General features: G+C 53.1%; 9 protein-coding genes across 9 annotated transcripts; 2 read left to right on the forward strand and 7 right to left on the reverse strand.

The window, feature by feature from the left end:
* Positions 1-1,169: 1,169 nt before the first annotated feature.
* Positions 1,170-3,941, reverse strand: J4E88_003072 (uncharacterized protein; the record flags this gene model as incomplete). Its single annotated transcript, XM_049396727.1, has 3 exons — positions 1,170-2,396; positions 2,447-3,714; positions 3,770-3,941. 3 exons carry the CDS (start codon positions 3,939-3,941, stop codon positions 1,170-1,172), a joined length of 2,667 nt encoding a protein of 888 aa, XP_049257069.1.
* A 700-nt stretch (positions 3,942-4,641) lies between these two features.
* J4E88_003073 (uncharacterized protein) lies at positions 4,642-5,847 on the forward strand (the record flags this gene model as incomplete). The annotated part of the gene is made up of 3 exons (XM_049396728.1): positions 4,642-4,653; positions 4,950-5,060; positions 5,116-5,847. The coding sequence occupies 3 exons, from the start codon at positions 4,642-4,644 to the stop codon at positions 5,845-5,847; spliced, it is 855 nt and encodes a 284-aa protein (XP_049257070.1).
* A 166-nt stretch (positions 5,848-6,013) lies between these two features.
* On the reverse strand, positions 6,014-7,049 carry J4E88_003074 (uncharacterized protein; the record flags this gene model as incomplete). Its single annotated transcript, XM_049396729.1, has 2 exons — positions 6,014-6,588; positions 6,644-7,049. The coding sequence occupies 2 exons, from the start codon at positions 7,047-7,049 to the stop codon at positions 6,014-6,016; spliced, it is 981 nt and encodes a 326-aa protein (XP_049257071.1).
* Positions 7,050-7,848: 799 nt separating this feature from the next.
* On the reverse strand, positions 7,849-8,609 carry J4E88_003075 (uncharacterized protein; the record flags this gene model as incomplete). Its single annotated transcript, XM_049396730.1, has 2 exons — positions 7,849-8,507; positions 8,555-8,609. The coding sequence occupies 2 exons, from the start codon at positions 8,607-8,609 to the stop codon at positions 7,849-7,851; spliced, it is 714 nt and encodes a 237-aa protein (XP_049257072.1).
* Positions 8,610-9,067: 458 nt separating this feature from the next.
* On the reverse strand, positions 9,068-9,706 carry J4E88_003076 (uncharacterized protein; the record flags this gene model as incomplete). Its single annotated transcript, XM_049396731.1, has 1 exon — positions 9,068-9,706. One exon carries the CDS (start codon positions 9,704-9,706, stop codon positions 9,068-9,070), a length of 639 nt encoding a protein of 212 aa, XP_049257073.1.
* A 2,540-nt stretch (positions 9,707-12,246) lies between these two features.
* Positions 12,247-12,820, reverse strand: J4E88_003077 (uncharacterized protein; the record flags this gene model as incomplete). The annotated part of the gene is made up of 3 exons (XM_049396732.1): positions 12,247-12,372; positions 12,428-12,609; positions 12,664-12,820. The coding sequence occupies 3 exons, from the start codon at positions 12,818-12,820 to the stop codon at positions 12,247-12,249; spliced, it is 465 nt and encodes a 154-aa protein (XP_049257074.1).
* Positions 12,821-15,850: 3,030 nt separating this feature from the next.
* Positions 15,851-16,996, reverse strand: J4E88_003078 (uncharacterized protein; the record flags this gene model as incomplete). Its single annotated transcript, XM_049396733.1, has 1 exon — positions 15,851-16,996. One exon carries the CDS (start codon positions 16,994-16,996, stop codon positions 15,851-15,853), a length of 1,146 nt encoding a protein of 381 aa, XP_049257075.1.
* A 1,991-nt stretch (positions 16,997-18,987) lies between these two features.
* On the forward strand, positions 18,988-20,694 carry J4E88_003079 (uncharacterized protein; the record flags this gene model as incomplete). Its single annotated transcript, XM_049396734.1, has 1 exon — positions 18,988-20,694. One exon carries the CDS (start codon positions 18,988-18,990, stop codon positions 20,692-20,694), a length of 1,707 nt encoding a protein of 568 aa, XP_049257076.1.
* Positions 20,695-21,154: 460 nt separating this feature from the next.
* On the reverse strand, positions 21,155-23,898 carry J4E88_003080 (uncharacterized protein; the record flags this gene model as incomplete). Its single annotated transcript, XM_049396735.1, has 4 exons — positions 21,155-21,189; positions 21,210-23,471; positions 23,524-23,593; positions 23,650-23,898. 4 exons carry the CDS (start codon positions 23,896-23,898, stop codon positions 21,155-21,157), a joined length of 2,616 nt encoding a protein of 871 aa, XP_049257077.1.
* Between the last annotated feature and the right edge of the window lie 1,091 nt (positions 23,899-24,989).

Raw genomic sequence — 24,989 nt, forward strand, 5'->3', positions numbered from 1 at the left:
ACTTCATGCTTCTCGCGCGCAGCCCGCACTTGTTCATTGGTTGTGTGACGTTCACCAAGGCCGAGAACCTCTCCGTTTCCAAGTCAAAGGTCTGCGCAACGCGCTTTTGCGCATGTCTTGTCTGTGAACGCTTGATAGAAGGGTACGCTCAAGTGATCCATCTCAGTAAGCCAAACACCAGGTCACACCTCCCAGCTGAGCGAAGTAGCACCACCCGCCGATTTGAGTAGCAACTGGTTGTCATCTTTCCTCCACGAACTGAAGTATCTCCCTAGCTACTTCTCCAGGCGTACTGTCAGTCGTGTCAAGGCTTAACCCACCACAACCATCAAACCGAAAGATATCGCATCTCTCCCTGAAATCCCTCAGACGATCAGAATCAGTGAGCTTTTTGGCACTACCGTTAACGCGTCCAGCAGCAGCAACTCGCCTAATGTTTTCCTCGACATCGCAAAGAATATAGACAGGCTTGAACGGACGTCCAGCTGTTCTCGCCGCTTCCCGATACTCTTCCGCAACCTTTTGCCCTAGTACGTTTTCGGACTGGTAATCTTCATCATCATAAAATCACAACAATCAGCAAAATGTTAATAGCGAAGGGTACATAGGATTCTTACCGGTGAAAACGACGACTTGCGATAACGTGGCAGGATTACTGACGTATTCTCTGAAGATGTGTTGCCGATACCGATGGCGTTCTTTTTGGTAATCGGGGTGACTTCGTTGGAACTTCGCTTCCACGGGGTCGATCAGCTGGTGGTTGTCCAGGAGGATCATGTCGGTATGTAGGGTCTTCATAGCGGAGGCGATGGTAAGCTTTCCGCAGCCTGGAAATCCGTTGATCCAAACGACAGGTGCTATGTTGGTCGTGTCCATCATGTTGGCAGTCGCAAAGGCGCAACGGGTCACGCGGATGTGGGAATTGTTACTTCGTGTGTTATCAAGGTCCTGTTGTGATTTAGAACGAATCTGCGATCCGAGGGGCGCGTACAGATATAGGCGGCCAGTTCGACGACATGAGTCACTGTTTGCGGCCCATGGTTGTGCACACCACGGGGAGGTAAGCGACGTCATTGGTCAGCAAATAACACTTTGAACCACGGTTTCGTGACACCCAAACGGAGGAAAGGTAGCATCTCGATTCCCGACCCCACGGCTACACCACCCCCTCACTTCAACGTATCAACCAACTCCCTATAAATCTTCTTCAAATCCCTAACATCCCCCTCCAACTCCTCGACCCTCTCCGTCTTCTCGCCCAGCATCTCCAACGCCGTCATCTCCCTATTCTCCATCTCACCCAACCTCTTTTCCAGATCCCCTACCTTCTCCCCCTGTTTCCTCGTCTCATCAACCTCACGCATGAGCTTAACAACTTCTTCGCGAGCTTCGTCGCGCTGGGCAGTCAGACGAGCAAGTTCCTCTTTGTGCGTCGCTTTTTCAGATTCCAAGCGGCGGACTGCGGCGCTCATGCGCTCGACGAGTTGGACGGAGGGGCCGGCACCGGCGGTGGAGACGCTGATCATGTCGTTTATTGTGCGGTGGGGGGAGGATGTGTTTTCGAAGGGGTCGTTGTCGTGGTCGATGGTGTGGATAGACGGAGTTTCCAGGCCGCCGTTGAGGTTGGACATGCTTGACGGGATGGAGTCTTGTCGTTGAGGGGTTCCGAGTTCGGGGGTGCGCACTTTGGTCGCGTTGCTGGATTTGTTGTGGCGGGAGGAGGAGGGGCGGCGCGAGGCTTCGTCGAACATGCGGTCCATGGGGGACATCATGGGCATGTCCATGCCGCTGGAGATGGAGCGTGGGTTCGGCCGCCGGCTGTATATGCCTAGTGGATCGGGCGAATGCCGGCGTTGTGCTATTGAAGGTGAGTCTGTCCGTAGATGATGTGAATCGCCTAGTAGAGACGGCGTCTGTATCTCCACCTTCCACTTGTTCTTCTCTTCCTCTATCCGTTGTTGAAACTCGACCTCCCACAGCTTCTTCTCCCGCTCAAGGTCGGCTCGCGCATCTTGTGCTGCCGTCTCCGCTTGTGTGAGCCTAGTTTGTAGCTTCTGAGCTGCGGCACGCTGCTCGGTCAGGTCGTGTTCAAACGTCCTGGCTCGCTCGTTGATGCTCTCCAGCTCGTCTTCCAGTCGACGTGCTTTCGAGTTGACTTCTCTTGCTTTTCGTCGGACGTCAGACTCGCGCTTTGCTGTCTCATCACGGTCTTTCTCAAGAGCTGCCATACGAGACGTCAAAGTGGTCTCGATACCCTGCCAGTTCTCGGAAGCCAGCGAGTACTGGGTCTGCAGCGTCTCAATCTGCCGCAGAAGCTTGGCTTGTGAGTCGCCAGTCGCAGATGAAGATGCCTCTTCTGTGCGGCTGCGGAGCAATTCGAGCTTAGATTCCAGGTTCTAGATTTCTGTCAGTATAAGTGTTTCTCCAGGAGGTCATCAAAACTCACAGCAATCTCGCCGCGCAACTCAAGCTCGGCGACCTTTGATTTCTCTTGCTGGCTCTTCGCTTCGTCTCTGGCCGCCTGGAGCTCCCTCTTCGCGCGATCTTCGGCAAGCTTCTTTTCTATCCGGACATTCTCGATATCCTCTTTGAGTGACGCAGTGGCTCTCTTCTCTGCTTCCAGCGCTCCAGATTGGGCTCTCTTCTCAGCATCTTCAGCCCGTGAGAGCGCGTCGTTGAGTTGCTTCCGCAGCTCAGATATAGTGAGGCCAGCCTCCTCGCGCTCAGCTCTGATGGTCTCGATGTCCTTCTCGATCCTGCCCACAATCTTCAGCTTTTCTTGCGCAGACTTTTCTGCCGCCTCTGCGCGCCGTGCCCTTTCCGACTGCTCAGTGATGCTCTTTTCCGCCTTTGTCAGTCGTTGTTTGAGTGTCGCAATCTCCTTGTCTTGATCCATTGTCTTCGCGCGCATCTTCTTGATAGTGGTCAGATGCTTCATTTCCGTCTTGGAGAGTTTCTGCCCCTCTTCCATGAGCGCAGCTATCTGTGCATCCTTGTCCGCCAGCTTCTTGTCCGCCGGTGTCGCTTCCGAGTCGGATTTGGCGGCTTTTGCAGAGGCAGCAAGCTGCTCGGACAGGTATGTGAGCTTCGACTGCAAAGCATCAATCCGCTCGAGATGCGAGTTGAGCTCTTCGCGATTGTCTTGCATCGTCTCCTCGTATGTCTTCTGCAACAGCGATAGCTCAGCCTGCACTTCTTCGGGGTCTTTGGTCTCGGTAGACAGCGTTGGGGGGAGTACGTCGATGGAAGGTCGCGACGGGTCGCTGTCGAAGGACTGGCGGGGAGACGAGGTTTGCGGGGTGACGATAGAGGGTATCGACGGCATGGACATGGTGGGAACGGGCGTCGAGGTCGGTTGCTCGGCTACTAGAGGCGTAGGCGGTGGTGAAGTCGCTGGAGGAGAGACTATCGGCGCAGGTGCCTCTACGGCGGGTTGTGGAGGTTCCTCGACCTTGCTTTCATCCGGCTTGGGCGCCTCATCTTCCTTCACCGTTGTGGCTTCCTCTTTCACAGCTACCGCCTCAGTCGCTGGCTCGGGCGCTTTCGAGTCTATGCTGGCTCTTGGCGATGTGGTGGCAGCATTCACAGCTGGACTCGCAGGTCTTGATCCAAGGTCCGACGAGGTTCTTGCTTCGGAGCCCTTGTTCACGGCCTTGGCTAGGCGGTCCTGTAATCGAGAGTTGGGTCGACTTCGTGACGAGGTGCGCGAGATGCCTGTGTCGTTAGCCTCTGAAAGCTGGTAACAGCAAGTGTGTCCAAGGCCACCCACCTGGTTCGACCGCAAGCTTCTTGTCCGTCGCTGCCTTTTCTGTCGTGTCTGACTTGGCGCCTGCCTCTGTGCCCGTCGGCTTGGTGGGTGTTGTGCCATCTTCGGCCAGGATACCGTCCAGGCGCGACTCCAGGCCCGAGATGGCGCTGTTCCACCAGTTCTTCCCGCTCATCGTGCCTCTACAGCTGTACGTGTCCTGGCTCTATTCGTCGTCTACGACGCTTCGCTAGCGTTCAGCGTGCACTCGTTCGGCGCTTGTGTCTGTTCATAGCTCAATTGCGCGGGAGGCCAGGCTGGTCTGTTGGCGGTCGTACGCGGTCAGTAGGGTTCGCGGGGTGTCACAGCAATGACCATAAGGTGAATGTCGTCGGGTGGATGTTGTCGCAGCTAGATCAGCTCGTATCATTGGAAGGCGGCCCCAATCGCATGCGTGTCCTCTTGCTCCCAAGGTTCCTGCCGCGCAAGCCCTCGAGATGACGGGCGCGGTTGCAGCATGCCACGCGCCCGCCGATTGGCCGACCAAATGTTCCGCAACTCCGCTCTCTGCCCTGACGCAATTCCCACCACCAAGCCTTAATGCAGGGGACTTCGGTCCCGGCCATGACTGCCGCATGACGATCGGCGTATGGATATCTTCACTTTTCGATGTCGTCTACATGCCATATGCTTTTTTGGCATGCGTCCCCAGATGCAACATGCATCTCACGATGACTGCTACGATTGAACTAGCCTCTAGTGGCAACGCGCCTGCCGTCTCTGACGACAGCAGTATTCTTTCTTTAGTTCTGTTTGCTGCCTTCATATAGATCAGAGGTACCTTGATCTCTTCCGATATTCCAACACATCCAATCGACTCAATCAATACCTTCAAGATGCCTCTCGCAGTAAGTTCTCTAGTCGTTCCTCACTCTACTAGCATTTGTTCTATTCAGTCTCGATAATCCATCGTTCCCGGCCAACAGAGTCCATGTTCAGCCGCTAGACTTAGTCCTCCATTCTCTTGAGTTGAGAACCTTCCATGCGTCATCACACATCATGTTAGATGTTGGGTTCTGTCTAGAACAACCTGTGTTTCTTGACCTTTCACCACATCCTCACACCGCTCAAGCAAGAACTTATGGCTCGACATAGACTGTTTCTACAAACCTGACCATAACCCACTCATGCTAACAACCCCTAGGCAGTCGGACAAATGCGCTCCCAGGCCTCCATGGCCGACAACCTCAAGCAAGCCCAATCCCTCTGCCGCAAAGCCCACGAAGCCGGCGCAGCCGCCCTCTTCCTCCCAGAAGTACGCCACCATCCCCCAGCCAAACATCTCCACCCCACAAACTAACCCACCCCAGGCAGCAGACTACCTAACCACCTCGGGCGGTCTCAAACTCTGCAAATCCGTCCAAGACTCCGAATTCGTCCAAGGCCTCTGCGCCTCCGCAAAACAATACAACCTCCCCATCTCCGTCGGCATCCACGAACCCACAGACGACGGCAAAAAAGTCAAAAACACATTAATCTGGATCACCGCCTCGGGCGAAATAAAATACCGCTACCAAAAACTCCACCTCTTCGACATGGACGTAAAAGACGGGCCACAGATGCAAGAATCCGCCGGCGTAGAACGCGGCGTGCACTTGGGTGATCCCTTCGACAGCCCAGTAGGCAAACTAGGCATGCAAATCTGCTTCGACCTACGTTTCCCCGAACCCGGTCTCGCCCTACGTGCGCGGGGCGCCGAAGTGCTGCTCTACCCCGCCGCCTTCACGACGCCGACTGGAAAAGCCGGGCATTGGGAGATTCTCATCAGGGCGCGTGCGATTGAGACGCAGAGTTATATTATCGCTGCGGCGCAGGTGGGTGTGCATGATGAGGAGGGGAAAAGGCGCAGTTGGGGACATAGTATGATTGTGGATCCGTGGGGGAAGATTGTGGCGGAGTTGGGGGGTGATGAGGGGGAGGGGGGGAGTTGGAAGGATGAAGGCGAGATTGCGTGTGCGGAGATTGATGTTGAGTTTGTGAGGAGTATGAGGAATGATTCGCCGTTGAAGAGGAGGACGGATGTTTATAATGAGTTGGTTTAGGGCGTTGGGATGTCTTTCACGATGGAGTGGGAGATGATAGCTTTGTGTTGTTCGTATTGCATTGCATCATGAGGAGTAACCAAAATCTAGAAGGTCTGCTAGGAATGCCATTCGTACATGTCGTTCAAGTCCAGTCCGATCCAACCGACGACTCGAACACCCCATCCTACCGACCGTCGACGTCCTCCACATCCTTTCCTTCCAACAACCTTGCCTTCCCCGCTAAACTCAGATACGCCAACTCATGCTCCGCACTCTCAAGCTGCCGTTCAACCCTCGGCCTAACATCACCCAATTCACACCCCATACACTCCGCCAACCTCTCCAACATCGTCGTAAACAAACTCCTGCCACTCCCCTCCTCCCTCTGCGGCCCCTGCGTCCTAGGCGGTTCAAACTCGCCCTTCGCTGTCCCCCAACAAGGCCAATCCCAATCATGCGTGCCATGATCGTGGTAGAAGTTCAGTAAAATAGTCTCTGCATTCGAGGTATCGTGGTGCAGTAGTGTGTCTGAGATGAACTCTGGACCGAGACACAGCGCCGCTTCTGCGAAGCAGAATTCTAGTTCGCTGCGTAGTTCGACTTGGTTTGCGTCCATGAAGCGGCCGTAGGTGCGTTGGTTTATCCAGCCTGAGCCGTGGTAACGGGCGGAGAGGGTGGCGTGGTGGAGGACGAGGTAGATTGCAACCAGGGGGTCGCGGGGGAGGGATTTGATGTAGGTTAGGCGGTCTGCGTGGTCTTCTAAGGGGGAGGTTAGCTGAGGCTGTGCTGGAGAGGGGTTGGCGGGTGGACTGACCGATTGATGTCAGACGATATAATAGCAGCAGTCCGGCATTTGCGAGGGGGATGTTGTGTTGTAAGACCGCGTTGAAGTTATGCTCAGAGCAGAGGGCGTCCATAACGTCATCGACAATATCGTAGTTGTGAACGCAATCGGCCAGCCAGTCGACGTTCAGCCGACCATCTCCACACTTGAAGTCGGTCTCAGCGTGCCGGAGCTCTTTCTTCATGAAGCTGCTAGTGATTGATCTTTCGTAGTTCCTGAAGATGGCACGAAGTCTAGGATGTGCGCTCCGAATAGTGGTAATGAGCGAGCCATCGTTGAAAGGCAGGTGCTGGATAGTCTTAAGGACCAGCTCTGGAGGGATTCGCGGAGAGATGAGAAAGTTCAGGTACGTCGATGGATCGGAGAAGGTAGCCATACTGCTATACTATGGGGGTATGACGTGCTGAATAAGAGAGTGATTGTGTGGTGTTGTGTGCTGAGGAGAGGAGGTAAGAAACCTAGAGCTGATCGATGCGGTCGCGACTTATACTTCTGGGGTAGCTGCAGTCCAGACTGTACTTTCTGTATACGTCTTTGAGGGAGTAAACGGCGCGGATTCAGCCTCGGTATATGGTCCCCACGCCAGCTATATAGTCAAACCGTGAAGACCATGATGGGTGACGATTAGCACCATGATGGCGAATCATCCTCAGGATGAGCACGCGTCAGGAGCAAAGTAACGTCACCACGTGGAGTTGCGATTGCGCAGTCTGACAAGAGTTTGTCGCGTGCTTCACAGTTGAGCTGATAGCTGATGCGATTGCCTGTTCGCATCCGTGCGTGTGCAGACGCTGGTACTCGAGGCATGGAATGTAGACTGATCGTTGCGGACATGCGCTAGGTCAGGCCCGCTGGCGACATGCCGGTGGGAGCGTGGGGGCTAATGCAGGTGATGGGTGCGATTGCGCAATAGGTCCGAAGTGCAGAACACGCGGGGTGTGAGGGGCTGCGAGAGAAAGGCATGTCGAGGTCGGGAGTAGTCATCACGAGCTCGCGCCACCCGTGGACCCCACCGACCAGGCAGCGATCCGCATGGCATAAAGCATGAGAGCATTTCGCAGACAGTAGCTCAATTATGAATGTTTTCATAGATATGACAGCCGCAATGCGCCGTGACCCTGGGTATCGTATTGACTCCGTAAATGCAACATTACATGTCGTGAGATATATCGTCCCTACTGCAGTTCTATGCCTTCCCGCTCAGCTGCCTGCAGTATGAAGCTCCTAGTCTTCGCATCTGGCGCGAGATCCAGCGGTACATGGCCATCGGTGTCCTTCTTGTCGTGTTCCGCGCCCATGGTGAGCAGGAGTAGCGCAGCGTCTCCGTGCCCCTCGCTCATCGCATGGTGTAGCGCTGTCATGCCATCCATGTCCGTCGCGTTCAGGGGGCTCTTTGCATCCAAAAGCGCCTTCATCATCGGCACGCTGCCCACCGCCGCTGCCCGATGCAGTGGAAGCTGGCCTCTCTTGTCTTTTATCCGTGCCGACGCTGGCGGCTTCTGTGCGAGTAGTGTACGCGCGATATCGAGGTTGACTTTCGATGCACAGAAATGTAGCGCGGTCTGGCCATTATTGTTCTTCGCGTTCACGTCGGCGTCCTTGGAGAGCAGCAAGTCTACTATTGGCTCTGCATCTTTCCGAGAGCATGCCATCATGAGTGGCGTCCAGCCGGAGCCATCTGTGACGTCGGGATCGAACGACTTGCTTTGCACGAGTGTTTGAACGATAGCGAGGTGATTGTAGGATACGGCCCAGTGTATTGGGAGGCGATCGTCTGGGTCGCGGAGGTTTGCGAGCTTGGGGTTCGCGGCGAGGAGGGAGTCGACTCGGGATGCTGGGGACTGTTAGGCTTGATCTCGTTGCTGAGGGTGTGATGCGCACTTTGACCTTCCCGACAGGCCTCGTGTATGGCGTACTTGGCCTTGTATTCCTCCATGATGTTGCGGATGATGGCTAACGTTGACGCGTGTGTTAGGCAGTTCGCAGCTCGGCTCCCAAAAGTTAACCCCGCTATGGCCGAGGCGTCCACGGGTGGAGATCGCCGCGCCGTGACGTAATCATTTGGCTACTTTCATCCTCAGAACGCGTCTTGTCAATAACACCCTCACATTGTATGTTCTTTTCACAACCTCCACAAGCATATTTCATGGGATATACTCTGGATTCAGTTCTATTTCGATTCATCAAGTCACCCCTCGTAACACCCTGTTTTGTGCTCAGATAGGAGGGAAAGCAGCACGCTCAACGGCCATCTTCTCCGCCTCACGTGTTGCTCACTCATCTCCTCTTCCATGCTATCGCTCTTCTGGTGTCTTACAGTCTTGGGACGTAATGGCGAAGGCACCGACAGAGATGCATGAAAGTCTGGCCAGTCTCGCAGGAACCGTCTGCCCACTACATCTCATTCGTGTCTGCCGAATGGGGATGTGAGCATGTGTTGTCGTCTGTACGATGAGCAGTGTCCTTGCTAAGCTTCCAGGTTATTTGTCCATGGCTACAAATACCAGCCATACGGCCCTTAATCCAGCACATACCAACCACCTTTTGAGTAAACGGAAGAACGCCCAAATAAGTCTGGACTAGTGACAGATGCTCCAAATTCTTAGCAAGGCAGAGAACGACCGCGAGCTGCCTGTCTATCACAGGCGCACCTCGGAATATCAGCCCAAGCCATCGAGTGGCTAATGCTCTTGACGAGGGTGTAACAGCTCCGTCGATGATCTGCTTGCATGCGTCGAATCTAGTCCGAAGACGGAGGAGGAAGGCATCACCGAGCTCTGTGATAGTATCTGGAATTCCAGCGTCGGTTAGGGTGAACGAACGAACATGCCTCGCGAGACCTTGACGATCGAGAAGCGTCTCAAGCAGGAGCATCAAGTCGGCGCATTCCTTGGTCGAGAAGGTCAGGAGTCGGTACAGCTGTGGTTCTGCAAGCGATCGATAGTACTTTGATGTCATCGAAAGAGCAGAAGCTTCCTTTCCGACCAGTTGCTGGATAATCTTTTCGTCTAGCTCGGTCGAGAGACGGTCCATGTTGGGCGAGCAAGGGCAAGAGAGAGCCAACGATTTCTTGTATAAATGATGTTTCTCACCGGAGAGCGCCTGATTGTATGGTGTAGTATTGGCTTCGGAAGTCGTGGATGACTTGTCGGCGATGAGTCGCGAGACCGAGCGAAATGTCGCGACTGCGCGCCAGCGGTGTATGAGGATGAGTTAGAAACCTTTACAGGGTTGACCAGAATCAGTTTGCGAAAGGACCTGCGCGTTGCTAGTGGAAGGAGCGATACTGGAAAGGACGCACCTGCTGTATCAGGGGCACGGACCTTCTTACACGCGCTCACGCCCATTACTTAGCAGCGCAAGCACGCCTAGGCAGCGCAGACTTTTCAGGTACCCGAGAAAGCGCGCCCGAGCCAGGAAAAGCGAGTATCACACGGCGATCTTGAAGTTGCGCTTCGACTCATTCTCAAACTTAGGTCCCGATGACGTGTCGACAACATCTCAACCGGAATTTACTCCAGTCATGTGCCGCTGCGGGTGCCTAAAAGAACCTTGGAACGAGAATATATAAATTCTCGTCGGAAAGACCTTGCACCTACAAAGACACATATTTCCCCATACGTTCTACGCAAAGACAACATACTCTCTAGAGGCACAACACGGCCAAGAGATTGTTCCAACATCTCCGCAACGTTGCCTCCCGACCGCAATCCCTACCCAAACATGTCGCTCTCGGACCTTTCCACCGAAATCGACGAGATGATCATGCAATACCTTCCGCAACGTGCCCTCCACAACCTGATGCTTACAAACAAGTATTATCGCAAATTAGTGGAGCCATATCTTTACAAGAATATCCAAGTATGCAGTCTCAACATACTCTCCATACCACGCCTTTTGTTGACTTTAATCAGCCGTAGAGAACTTTCGAAGCACATTCGGAGCTTCGCCTTGGTTACCGCTGACGAGGAACTAGCAAGAGACGCCACGAAACTCGGTAACGAGGTTTTGAATGTAGGAGCGAGCCACCATTCGATCGAGATAGTACGCCAAAAGCTCTTCAGGAAGTCGTCAATCATAGAAGAGCTCATTGGGAAACTCGTATACCCATTCCGCGACCCCCACTTCGAACTAAACTGGTACTTCGGTGTTCTCAACGCTGCCAGGTCTGTAGATGGTTCGCTTGCCCTCATAATATGTCTCGCTACCAACCTCGAACACCTCCGGCTGATGAATCTTAGTCCTGAGATTACGGAAGCTGTCTGCCGCGTACGCTGGGAAACAAGCATCAAAGGCTCATCCTCACAAGTCTACCCTCTACATAAGTTGAAGAGCCTAGATGTGGTTCTTGGAAAAAAGGCATCCATCCCAATATTAACGCCCGTAGAGACCTTGAAGGTCTGCGGCAAAGGCGACATCCATAACTTCCAATGGCCACGCAACGGATCTGAAGCGGTAAGGACTTTGCGTAACCTGGAACTTCGGCACATCAATTTGAGGTCAAATCACCTCCACCGTATGTTAACACTGCCGGCAATGCATGGTATACAGCACTTGAAGATGAGAGATGTCTACGTTCTAGGCTACGATTATAGCCGCGTAGGCGAACTACTGCGTGTCGCCCTTCCGTCACTGAAAACATTCGAGTGGACCGGAGTAAGTGAGTCATGGCCTCTCCGGAGAGTCAGACCCTTCGGCAGCTTCAAAGCATTTACGCAACTGGAAGTTCTAATCATCAACCTGGAATACATAACAACCAGTATATATGATCCACCTGCACCGCTTCTTCAACCTAAGCAGTTCTTCCCGGATAGTTTGAGGGCTCTCACGATCCAAAAATTCCCACAAATCCTCCTGTATGACCTACACGAGACATGTGTAGACTCTCCGTCGGAAAGCTACTTTCTTACAACTGCGGCCAGTCTCGGCCTTTCAACTTTCGACTTGTTCGTAATTCCAGCTGAACACAGTCATACTTGGTCGTATCACGAAAAGCCAGATGGAGAATTCCTGCACGTCTTGCTATCGGGATTGAAAGACGTTGGCACGTCGATGCGAATCTATTTAAAAGTACACGGATGCGACTCGCTAGTCTATGACTCGGGTTGCGCAGCTGCAGGCCAATGATCGAGTAGCATGGGCTGGGTATGGGGACCCGGTCAGACGAGACTGGACATCACAGATGCACAAGCAGAGACCGATATGGGCGTGGACTTTGAGATCGATAGGTTGGCTAGAAAAAGGGTGGAATGGATGAGGTCGAAGTGAGGCATACAATTTGTGAGCATCGATGGACTGCCAAGTAGTCTTTCGGGATCGAATATGTAGATGGAAGTATGTTCAGTGTAACTTAGAAGAAGCATGAACATATAATTCGTAGTACCATAAGTTGGAGCATGTAGCTAGTGATATATGTGTCTCAAACACTTTCATTTCATTTCGACCCTGATATCCACGAACTATGCAAACATATGTAGCGTTCAAAGCCCCCTGCGGCTCGGTTTTTTGACCGCCTGATAGCTGTCCAAGTTCGTATGGAAGCTGTACACAAGATGAAATCGAGGGTAGTTCGATCAACGCTCATAGTCCATCAAGTACTCCCCAATAAAGGACTCGGCTTGACTTTTGAGGCCTAAGCCCCCGATGAAGTCGGCAGCTTGCCCTTCAAGACGACTTATGGTTTCTTTGATAAACCGGTGCTGTAGAAAGATGATAAGCGTTCAGCCTCATTCATGTTCAGCACAGCTTACTGACCTGGAAAGGCTTGTTATCTTTGTCGTGGAACACGAGGAAGAAGATGGTAACATCATCGTTTGACCCGTACTGAAACGTCTCGTCGACCGTGAAAGTGATGTCTTCACCGTCGGTCTTCTTCGATTTGAACTCTTCGAGCTTGTCGGTTTGCACGTAGAGGAGGCCGGTGACGCCTTTCCTGCCTGCTCGTGATGAGTTAGCCTGGAACCTTCGGAACAGGCAAATGCTTCACATACGATCGGACGTTATCGTGTAGTTGCAGACGTAATACTCTTGAGAGCGACTTCCTAACCACTGGCTCCAGCTCACAGTAATCTTTTTGCTCTTCTCACCACCAAGGGACTCGGCAGGGACGTGGAGTGTGAATCCCTTGTTGACGAGAGTCCACACCATGGTGGAAGGTGTCGCTTTAGTATGGTGGAAAGCAAGTCTAGGCGGTCTTTGTTGTAGGCTGCTGATGAAACGATGAAGAGTCGAAGGTTTATGCTGCTCAAGACCGTCTCTTGCGCTGTGCTGAAGGATACCGCTTTGAATATATATTGATGCGACCGCTTCTATCATGGCATTTTACCCCAAAGTCGCCAACGAACATGGCGTGCGTTAGACCATCCGCATCGACCAGATCCCATGTGGCGGCGAGACGGGCCAGCATCCTCGACAGCTGACAGGTGCGCATCGCGACTTCCAGACTCACCTTTCCTTCGCATCACCGCGACTTCGTCTGCGTCCTTGCATACCTTTGCCAAACCTAAGCTGCTTGTCTTTTAGCGCTGCGTGGCCCTCCACGTTTTCGGGCACCCCGCCTTCTCGGCCACCAAATGGACCCTGGAGGCTTTCCAGCCTCGAGCTGAGAACGCCACTTTTTAGCATCGCGCAAACAACATACACGCTATGAGGTTCTCGTATCATGGCTTATGCGCGAAGCCATGTGCGCATATCACAGAAGTGGCCGAGCTATTGCGAAAGCGATCGCATGTCGCTTCAGCTGTCCGGATGTGGAAACGCCGTTGTTCGTTGACTTCTTTGGTCATTGTGGCTTTCACGTAGCTGCCACATGCCCTTGTTCGTCGACCGGGAAAACACTGAGCTGGAGGATAGCCTCGAAGTTGACGCAGCTTGAGCGAGAAGGCGCAGATGTCTGGGGAGTAGGAGGTCGGTCGGAATTTAGGTGAGGCATACCCAGGTGAGCAGCGCGTGGAAACCGAGCTAACCGAAAACGCGACAATTCGAGAACGCGACTTCCAAGGTTCTTGGCTGCAGAGCAAGCGCGTCTGACTCATACTGCTGCCTGATTTTCTCTCCCGACTTTTAAGGTCAACAATCCCCGTCTTGGGCGCAATACGTTTCTCGTCTTGTCTTCCAGTCATGGACGAGTTTCCGAACGAGCTGCTCCTCCAAATCTTCAGTCTCCTGCACACGCCGATAACATGCTTCTCTGCGCCACGTGTACCCGCTCCTTCGCGAGACCTCCTGGCATTGTGTCGCGTCTGCCGAAGCTTCAGAGATGTCGCGAGATCGCTCATCTACGAATCGATCGAGCGGGATGGCGACATGAATAGCGAGGCCTTTCGTCAGCTACCACGTACTCTTCTGAAGAACGTGGAACTTTGTGGGTACATCAAGAACCTGAGACTGAAGATGGAGGACGGTTTCGAGGTAGGCGATTTTTGGGCGGGGCATAACCTGCGACCCGAGAACGAGCTCGATGACGAAGAGGTCGAGGAACGTGCGACTTACGATGCAAAATGCATTCGCTATCAGAGACGGCATCAGAAGATGCTGGATGGCGATGGAAGTGATGTTGACAAAGGGGTGAGCGACGTACCAGAATACACGCCAGAAGGCTACGAGTGGCTCGGCGAACTCATCCCGGCTATGAATAGCAGTCAGGCACATGCCTCTGACCACGACCTTCTTGAGCGCGCTATCTTGGGAGAAGATGTACTACTTACCCCGTGTATTCTTGCTGCATGCAATCTGGAACGGCTTTGGCTCCGCCTCCCAAAATCACAACTGGACGAGGGCAGCTCAAGTTTCTTGCTCAACAGCATTGTCCATAGCGCCAACGAGGGTGGATTCGAAAGGCTCAAAGTCCTTCATCTCGATGCATACCAAAGCGGTATCGAGTGGCCGGTCCGTAATGCGCTACCTTTATTTCGTCTTCCAAGCTTGACCGATCTAACCATCGGCAATTGTGGTGAGACTGATCTCGGACGCCCGTGGGCTGTTGGGCCAGATACTGACGACTCCGCATTCATGGGAGAGCCTTGGGTGTGGCCTGATCGCACGTCGTCCATTACCAAGCTATCGTTACTGTCCCCGCACTTCAGCGGTTCCATAGTCGCGAAGATGCTCCTTGCTTGCAAGGAGCTCACCGAATTCGAAGTGGTATCACCATATGGAAGGCCACCCTGCGACGACACTTTTTATGAAGACGTCGGCGTGGCCCTGTTAGCACACGTAGAGACTCTCGTCAGCTTGTCACTTGGAGATCAGTTGGCACTAGTTGGGCGCACGCTCTTTCAGAACCCAGGCAAATTCCGCATGGGCAGGCTCCTGAGCTCGCTAACCTTCCTGCGAGCAAATCCGTACATCCTTCTCGGCTACGATCACCCACGTCCGTGGTCTATGGCAATATCACCGATGCTCAAAGATGCTATTCCCGACTCACTTGAGCACCTATGGCTTGATGAGCCCTGCAGAGCATGGTCGTTACATACGTGGCCATACTTTGAAGGTTTGTTTGAAGCCATTCGAAGCGGGCAATTCCCTCATTTGAAGAGTATACATGTCCATTGGTATCAACCGTTCTCCGGTTATGGGTGCACTATCATCAACCACGTCAGATCCCTGATACGCCTTCGTGAGGCCGCGTTGTGGCGTGCAGGTCCCATCGAGTTTACAGTCACTGTGCGAATAGCCTACAGCACGTCTGGTAAGTGACAACTAATCATGTTCTGATACCCAATCTGGAATGCTAAGCCAGTATAGAGTTTGCAGATCTTGGATTTGAAGATTTCATAAAGTATAACAACATACGATATTCGCCACCACAACCATCACCGCTGGTTTACTGCAGAAGATCAGATGTGGATCACCCAGATGGTCGGCGATATTGCGTTGAAGCTGGTACATGCGAAGTACCTCGCAAAGCCCCAGAGGAGATGCAAGATGATATGGATCACGGCTATTGGAGACGTCTGCCCCCACCTAATTATTGGGATTAAGATGTAAACTTGTTCACGGGATAGACTTGGGCATTGCTTTTTTTGGACGTGCTGGAGCAAAAATGCGGGCATAATGCAGTTGAGTAACATGGTATATCATAGCAATGCAGGTGTATCTCCTAATTACGTTTTTTCACAGTAGGCAGCTATTTATATAGACTTGGGTATATTACAGTCATTCATGCACATCTAGTCTCTACATCCCGACAACGACGGACACAAGACCAACAACAACCAACAGCCCCCAAGAAACGCTCATTCCCATCGCACCGCTCTCAATCTCAGGCGTGCCGACTTCTTTTACGTCATCGATCTTGCACACGGTTTTGCATCCCTTCTCCGCTCTCTTCCTTCCAAACAAACTGGTTTTATCTCTCTTGTTCTCCTGGCTTTTTCCTTCATATGGTCCACTGGTATTGAACGTCATCTCGATCCACTGAATGTGGAATTCAGCACTATCGCCCACATCCATCTCGCCACTCCACTCTCCACCATCACCCCACATGTTCAGGACCAGAAAGCTCTGCTCGCGGGGCACGGAGTATGTGTTTGCGGCGACTTGCTTCTGGTTGAGGTACCAGTAGCTGTTCTTGGGCAGCCAGTCGATGCGGTGTGTTTGCCATTCGTCCCAGCGGGGGAGGTCGGTGGGGCCAACGGACGCAGCAGCGACTTCGTTGCCATCCTCGCCTACGGAAGGCTGGTTCGTGTAGCGAATCTGATCTTTAGGATCGTCGGTCAGGATCTCGATATCGGACTCGTTGTCGTCGTCGAAGAAGGTGAAGAATCCTGCCACTGCTCCCTTGGCACCCTGAACACGACCGTACATGCGCATCGAAACGTGCATGAGGTTCTTCTGCTGGTTCTCAATCTCTCCAGCCGTCTGGTAGTCATCCAGACGCGATGTTCGTAGTGCGAGGTATGATGTGGAGTCTTCTTCACCGAGGAAGATGTTCGCGAAGGAGTTGTTCATCGGTACGGGGAAGTCTTCGGTGGCGGGCTTGGTCCAGTTCTGGATGCCCCAATCGTAGTTCCAAGCATCGCTGTTGAACAGATCTGGCTGCCATGTGTTTGCCATACCCGCGATCTGACTGTCTTTGAGGAGCGGTGGTGACTCGCTCATTGCGCCTGGGAGGTTTCGAAAGTCGTAGAAACGGTAGTACTGGAAGTACTCTGGCGTTTGCGAGTCTTTGCCGGACTGGACGACATAGCAGTCGCAGTCTGGGTTGTTGTCCTTGGGTGCCTCGTTCATGGAGCTGGTATACGGGTTGGCAGCGAGTGCAGACTGGGCGAGTAGTGCCGTAAGAGGCAGGAGCAAGGCTCCTAGTGGCGGAAGGTATGACATGGCGTTCGGTATGCTTCGAATTTCGTATCGCAGATGTAGTGACAGTATCCGAATAATTAAACGAGGATGTGAATATGTAAAAGGATCACGGTTGATCGACGGCTAGTAAATGTGAAAAGAATAGCGAACGAGTGTCACCTAGCCATCAGCAATGAACAAGAAGAAAGAAACGTGAAAGCGCTCAACAATGCTGCAACAAAACTCGACGATGCAAAGAGACGATACCTAAAAACCAAGAAGGGTCAGCGCAAACGCGGGCTCCGCAAGCTCATATACTAAAAACGTGCAGTAAAGCCGCTCGCTACTCCGCTTACACGGCACCACCAGTCAGGACAGTCTCGAACACCGCCCACAAGTCGTGCTTTTTCTCTCTAAACAGGCGCGAAGCTTGTCCAAGCTACCTTCGCTAAACTATGTCTAAGCCCAGAAAAACCGCGCGCTCGAACTGGGAGTCAAGGCACTAAGGCAAGCAAGCTGGGGCAGTGGCAGCAAAGAAAAAGAGGGATATACGAAACGAAACGCGCGACACATCACACCAACGCACGCCATTGTTGGCGGTGGTGGTGCTGCACTCAGCCACACTGCTTCTGGCCTTCTGGACCGTTTGGACCGTATGAAGGACAGGGGGTTAGGGGTCGTGTAATGTTTGCAGCGCATTCTTATAGGTGGCGCAGGGGGAAGGTTGTGATCCGCCCCTGGTTTAGACTGCTTCGGGGGTCTCGTTAGCCGTGATCCGTGATGTGCCAGCGGGAGTTTCGACGTAGGCGCCAAGCTTGATGTGGCTTGACCGTCCGACTTTCCGGACGACCCGGCGTTGTCTTTTGGTCTCGAGATTTCATGATGTTGACACTTATTTGGAGAGTAGTCTTGATTAGATAAGATGAGAGTAGCCCTTCAAAGGACTGGTTCATCCGAGGGGTAAAGAGAGTGTTGGCTTTGTAAAGTTGTAGCCCGTCATCACGAAACACGACAGGGTTTATGGGTCACCAGCCACATCCCCACATGGTCGGGCGCTAACCGATGCACCTAAGTCTCAAAATAGCCCCGATTCAATATTCTTAAGATGCGGCGCCAACGACGAATGCGTCCTGCTGAGACGGCCATACGAGCACGTTTTCGCGTAGCTGGCAACACTCTCAGTTTTCAAATTGTCACGATCTCGTAATCTCTTCACTGGCGCGGGGTCTGGAGGACTTGGGGATCTGGCGATACGAGTTGTTGAGGGGTAGGTACGACTGACATGCGCATGACGTTTTTGATGGGCGTCGTTGGTGTTGCTGAACCGGCTATAGTAACGACAACGATATTGCGATCAATATATCCATCGGCCAGGCCCCTGAGAAATTGGCCGGCTTATATAGACAAGCATTGCTTCGGTGTACGAATCGGGGCGCCACAACTTGGCAGCTCAACGACTCTTTTTTATCTATCACAAGTCACGCGCGAGTAGGCCGGTGATTCGGAGTCGCAGCATGCATGAGAAGCACCGTCGGGTTCGACGTGGCAGGAGCTATGACAAGTATCTGGAGCACAGGTCTTTCGATATGATCAACCCCGCTCAACGTATTCGACGCTGCGTTTTATCATGTTGGCTGACAAAAGCTATTACAGCAATCCCTAGAGCTCATTCTCGTGGTATTCATCCCACTACTCGATGTTAACATAAATGGTACGGTGCCTCTAGCATTAGATCCTACAGCCGATACGATGTGTCCCTGCTATCTTCACTATCCGATCGAAGAGACCGGATCTCACGCAATATCGACGAGCATACTCGATGCCGCGCAAGACTACCATGCCGTCGATTATCCGTTGAACAAGCTCTGAGTGAGCAATCGCGCTTGATCACCTGAACTCGATAGTGTGATGAGGCCAAATAGCTCTTTCCATTTGCTACATGACGCACAATCATGCCTTCCATCACTTAAAGCACGAGCCTACGCCGCCCGCTCTTTCCTGTCTTCACACATTTCTACACCAATCGTCAGTTCATGAATCAATACGACATGACGTGGAGGTGGATGAACGATTTACCAATGGAGCTGCACCAGTACATTCATGCCTACTTGCCAAAGGAAAAGCTCCTTGAGATGTTGCGGATGTCGAAGTATTACCGTCTGGTGGCGGAAGAGTTTCTCTACAAGGAGATCTACTTCCACGAAGAACACTACTTCCAGATCAATCTCCTCTTTCTTACTATTCTTGACCGACCAGAGCTAGCGAAAGGGATCAAACGCTTTACACTGATCCACGAGACTAGCTCACGCGCAGTCAAGCACGGCGACAATGACTACTACCGGAACTCCTTCAACAAGATCACCACTGTGAGAGACATGATCGACAACATCGGTAGGGACCTAGACTGGGAGCTTGTCATGCGCTGGTTCGGTGACATCTACGCGTGTCGAGAATCATTCGATGGCGCGTTGGCTGTTGTCCTCTGTCTCGCCCAAAATCTTGAGCACTTGGATCTCGGTATCAGGACTGATCGCACACTATCGATCACTACAAAACTCCTAGAACAAGAATGGAGACACAGTCGTAAGAGCCCAGAAATCTGCCCTTTCGGCAAGTTGAAGAGTCTTTGTATCGGCGGAGGTGCATACAGCGCGACACCTGTGTTTCCCTGGATGGAGTCCCTGAGCATCAAGTACAATTACAGGTCTCACCGACAGGGAGTCATGTATTTCCCCTATCGAGGTTCTAGTACGAAGCTACGAATACTGGAGATGCAGAACGTTGACGCCAGCCCAACTGACTTTGAGAAGCTTCTTTCGTATCCGGAACTCAGCAACCTCAAAGAACTGAAGGTCAGCGGACTATATGTTGAACCCGAGAGCGAATGGAAGGACTACGATCTTCAACACTTGACACACGCAATCGAAACACATCTACCCGACCTAGAGATTCTACATTGGTTCAAGATCGACTGGGATCCAGACTGGGTTTCCCCGAGAACGTTCGGCAGCTTCAAGGGTCTGTCGAAACTATCAGAACTGAAGCTCGACGCTCATCTACTAGCAACTCAAGATCTCATCTACAATCAACGTGCAGAAACGTTGGCCCTTACACGCCCTGAAGAGTACTTACCTGACAGTCTGAAAGCTCTACACATCGTATCTTTGAGTGCACAAGACGAACGAGTCGACGCGATTCTGGAGGTGGCCCGTACTCTGAAACTCCAGACCGTTGAGCTGTCGCTCAGCTTGGAGGACTGGGATCCTGGCTATGAATATCGTCCGGCTGGAGTGCGAGAACTACGCAAGAGCAGAAGGAAGTTCTTCCGCGAATCTGTGGTAAATTTGACTGCATTAGGCACAACGATGCGCGTGTGGCGACAGGAGGGCAGATTCTCAAAAGAGGTGCTCTTTGCTCCAGGATATCAAAGGCCGTGGCCCATATGGAACGACGTTGAGAGCCACCACTGGTCTCGACATGTTCGCGATGCATGGGAAGTTAAGCAAGGAATCCGGGCTCCTCGTTCAGACGATGCTCTTGGTGATAGTAGCGAAGAGGGTGACAGCGATGTCGACGAGAAAGGAAACATTGCAGGCCAGGGCGGAATCAAGAAGAAGGGCGATGACGAAGAGCAGGGCGATGGCTATGATAAGAGCCGCAACAAGGATGGAAATATGGCAGCGGAAAAGGCCAGTGGCGGAGATGCAGGACGCTCAGTGTCTGGTGCGGCGGGTAACTAAGATGTAATCTCCAGCTGTAGTTCCATGTCCATTCTGGTGTAACACCTGACTGCTTCTTTCTGCACCCTAGACTATCTAATCTCCCATGCCCATAGATGACAAGCTACCTACAGCACTGCAGTATCAACGATGAGTTATGCCTGGAAGTCATTATCAAATGATGACGAAGGCGATTGAACACGAAGTCACATGTAATGAACTCTTCACAACGATACTTTGATCTTCATCATCATGCATTCTTTCTCTACATGTTACATATCATACTACAACAAACCCCCCATCATCTCAACAAGGTATATTCAGAACGTAAAAAAAGGTCATCGCAACCTTCCCAAACCGATCACGTCTTCCTCATCGCATCATCTAAAACCAACACTTTCCATACCCCTTATCGCACCCCAGCCCACACGCCCAAGGATCAATCGAGCACCTCCCACTCTGCTTGCAGCAGCAACCCATCTCAACACCAAACAGCGTCTTGTAGCCCGCACACGTCTGGCCACCATTGTGCTCACCGCACTTGCCGTTTTGAGAAACAGGCAGCTTGGTAGGCGTGGGTGTGGCGCTGGTGGAGCAGGAGGTCGAGCTGGGGCGGACGATGGCGGTGGAGAAGGAGGAGGAGGGGAGGATAGGAGTGGGTGTCATGGTGGAGGTGGCGTAGGGGGTGGAAGCTGCGCTGCTGGGGAGGGTGGCGGAGCTGGAGGCGGGGGAGGAGGAAGAGGCGGAAGAAGCGGCCGGGCTGCTTGATGGGACGGCCTCGGAGTTTCCGGGGGTGGAGCTGGGGTAGGCGGAGGAGACTTCAGAGACGGCGGAGCTGGTGGGGTAGCTGTCCTTGGACGCGGAAGCAGACTCGGCAATTGAGGTGGAGGAAGCAGAAGCAGCGACGGAGGTGGAGTCGTGTTTCTCAGGCTTCTCAGATACGGGGGTTGAAGCCGATGCGGAAATGTACTCTGAGGCAGAAACGGATGCAGAGACGTACTCAGAGACCGAGGCAGAAGCCGATGCGGAAAGGTGCTCAGAGACTGAGGCAGAAGCTGATGCGGAAACGGACTCAGAGACGGATACCGAAGCTGAAGCAGATGCTGAAGCGGAAACAGAAGAAGAAACAGCCTCAGAAGAGGGGATAGCCGCAGTCGAAGAAGCAGAGTCAGACTTCTCGCTGGCGCTGGAGACAGCAATGGAAGAAGAAGCAGACGAAGAAGAGGTCGAAGGGCAGTTGCCGTAGACGGGGTTGCAACCAGCACCGCAGTGGTCCTCAGAGGTACCGCAGTATCCCCAAGCAGAGCAGCACTCAGACTTTACGCCCTCGAGAGTGCTGAATCCGACGCAGGTGTATCCCTTAGTTCCACCGCATGAGCCATCGCGAGACTTCTCACCGGAGGTGGTGGGAGTAGCAGAGGCTGCGGAAGAGACCTGGCTGGCGCTTGAGCTAGCATCGACGGTGGTGCTTGAAGCAGTCGAGGAGATAGCGTCCTTGCTGGCACTGGCATCGGCAGAGGAAGAGGGAGCAGGGCTGGTGCTAGCAGCAACGGAAGAAGCGGCGCTGCTGACGGCCTGAGCACCGCACTTTCCGAAGCCAGCCTGACATCCGGCGTCGCAGTAGATATCAGTGTTTCCACAGTATCCGTATTGGGAGCAGCACTCGCTCAGACCAGCGGGACCGTTGAAACCAATGCAAGTCATGCCACCGTTTGCCGCACCGCAAGATCCGTCGGTAGTGCTGGGGCCGGTAGGGGTAGGGACAGGGCCAGTGACGCTAGCAGAGACGGTAGCAGAGGCAGAGGGAGAAGCACTGGGCTGGGCACCGCACTTTCCGAAACCAGCTTGGCAGCCAGTCTGGCAGTGGTCGGCGGTGTTGCCACAGTAGCCGTATTGAGAGCAGCACTCGCCGAGGAGACCGTCGACGCCAACCCAGCCAACGCAAGATTGAGAGCCACCAGCAGCACCGCACATACCGTCCTTGGAGGTGGGGCCGGTAGGAGTGGGGACAGCAGACGAAGAGGTACGGGTAGAAGACGTGCTAGGAGGAGCGGGAGTAGAGTCGCGGTACCAGTTCTCCTCGGGGTCCTGCATGCACTCGCCCATGGTGACGGCCCTGAGACCTTGAGCGTAGAGGTAGTCGAGCATGTATACGGTGAGGTTCTCGGCGGTCAACTGATGGATATCATGACCAATAGCAAGCCTGTCGCCATCGAAGTATCCCTCGTTACGGGTATCAATGCCCTTCTTGAAGTTGTCCTTGGCGACCTGAATCTTCTCGGGGGTCAATTGGTTGTAGTCATCGGTATCGAGGTCGAAGTAAGACACGACGTAACCAAGATCGGCCATGACTTCCTGGCAGCTTCCAGTGCAAGAAGAGTACGGTGGGCGCATGTAGGTGGGATATTTGCCGATGATGTTGCGAATAGCCATTTCGTTCTTGACCATTTGGTCGTAAGCCTCCTCCTTGGTGATAGCACTGAGGTCCTGGTGGGACCATGTGTGAGAGGCAACCTGGTGGCCGTTGTCGTACATCTTCTTGATGACGCCCGCCCAGTTCTCGTCAATGGCGCCCTTGCCGATGTTGTTACCGGTGATGAAGAAAGTGGCATGGGCTCCTCGTGCCTCGAACAGCTTCATAACGCCCTCGGTGTAGATGTATGGACCATCGTCGTATGTGATTGCCACGGTTCCAGGGTTGTTGCAGACGTAGATGCCTTCGCCGCCGTAGGGGATGCTTCCCAGCTGGGGGCGGGCGTCGTTACGGGTGCTTGCTCCAGCAGGAGTCTTGTTGGCGTCTGTCATACTATCAGTAACACGTTCATCGTGCAGAGTATAAAATCGTCATACCGCATGCAGGACCAAAGTTGAACAAGCAGTCAGGCGCTTGGCAGTGTTCCTGAGTAGTACCGCAGTATCCCTGTTCTACTGTAAGTATACGCTCAATACACGAAGTGTCTCTTCCAATATACGTACGGCGCTTGAGCAGCACTCGTTGTCCGCGCACTTTTGGTTGCCGCCATCCGGCCCGCAACGTCCGTCAGTGGACTGTCGGGGACGAATGACGGGTCCTGCTTCAGCAGCATGACCGCCTGTGTAACCAGCAAGAGGGTTGCTGGCCCTCATTTGCCTGGGCAAACCAACGATTCTTGGCATACCCTCCATGCCATGAGCAGCGACGAGCGGTGCTACCAAAGAGGCAGCAGCGACTTGGGAGAAACGCATCTTGGCGAATTAATGTTTACAGCACTAGTATAATAGTTGTAGTCGACTTCGGCTGTAAGAGTGAAAGCGAGTGTGGTTGACAGTAAAGTCAATTAAAATTAGTCGATATGAAAAAACGAGTGACGGTCGCTATGCATGCAAAGACGAGCAAGACGAGTGAAGAGCGTAGGGAGAAGAAGCCCGATGTACTTATATCACACAATGCCATAGACGCACCTCCAAGGGCGACTCGTGGCGGCGTAGCTGCGAGGAGTGGAGCCCACTAACTGGAAGAAGTCAGCACACTATTATCAGCAGCCAAGAGCGCGGCCCTGGGAAACCTTCGTGGGATACGAAGAGGATGTGGAGACGGCATGATACTGAGACAACTGCGAAGGCGCCTAGTATAAGCCACCACGAAATGCTACAACATGATCTCGCGTCCCCAATGTGATGGTATGTCTTGGTAGCCGAGCAGATCTGGAGGCTTAAAGCTTCCAATTCCTAGGGACATGTCAATCTGGAAGAGGGATAACAGAGCCCGAACCTGTCCTGTTCCTGACGAGGCCAAGCCATTAAACCGCTGGGGTCTAAATATATGAGCCGCGATGCTGGTTGTGACCGGCTCCCGTCGCGGATATACTGAAGTGGGATGATCGCCGGCGGGGCCCAACTCAACAATAGGCTAGAGGAGTACTTGGCATCACAAAAGCATCGTGCTTTTCACGTGTTGGCTTGATGTGGCGTTCAATGGCGTCTCGCGTAGGAATCAGAGGCCGTTTGCTTTCGGCTCTCTCGGTACGCGGCGCCCATCAAAGAGCTCTGAGATTGAAGGGCTCTATGGAAGCCTTCGCTGCTGGTATGATCGGTGACCGTAGGATAACTCGCAATTTCGATCCGATATCTGCCAATGTCAGTCTGAGAGCACTTTACTCGTGGTTCGTGCTGTCAGCGATGTCAGTGTTATCAACGAACGGCCGTTGCGATGCCTAGTGCCGTGGTATTGGGAATAAGCGACAGCGCACCAGTAACGGTACATCGTCATGCACGCCGTTCGTACGATGAGACTTCGAATCGCATTTCGTCCAGCCCTAAGACGAACGCCTGAATGC

This window comes from Alternaria novae-zelandiae, assembly GCF_023758075.1.
Source record: "Alternaria novae-zelandiae strain BMP 2774 chromosome Unknown scaffold_5, whole genome shotgun sequence".
Classification (NCBI taxonomy): Eukaryota; Fungi; Ascomycota; class Dothideomycetes; order Pleosporales; family Pleosporaceae; genus Alternaria; species Alternaria novae-zelandiae.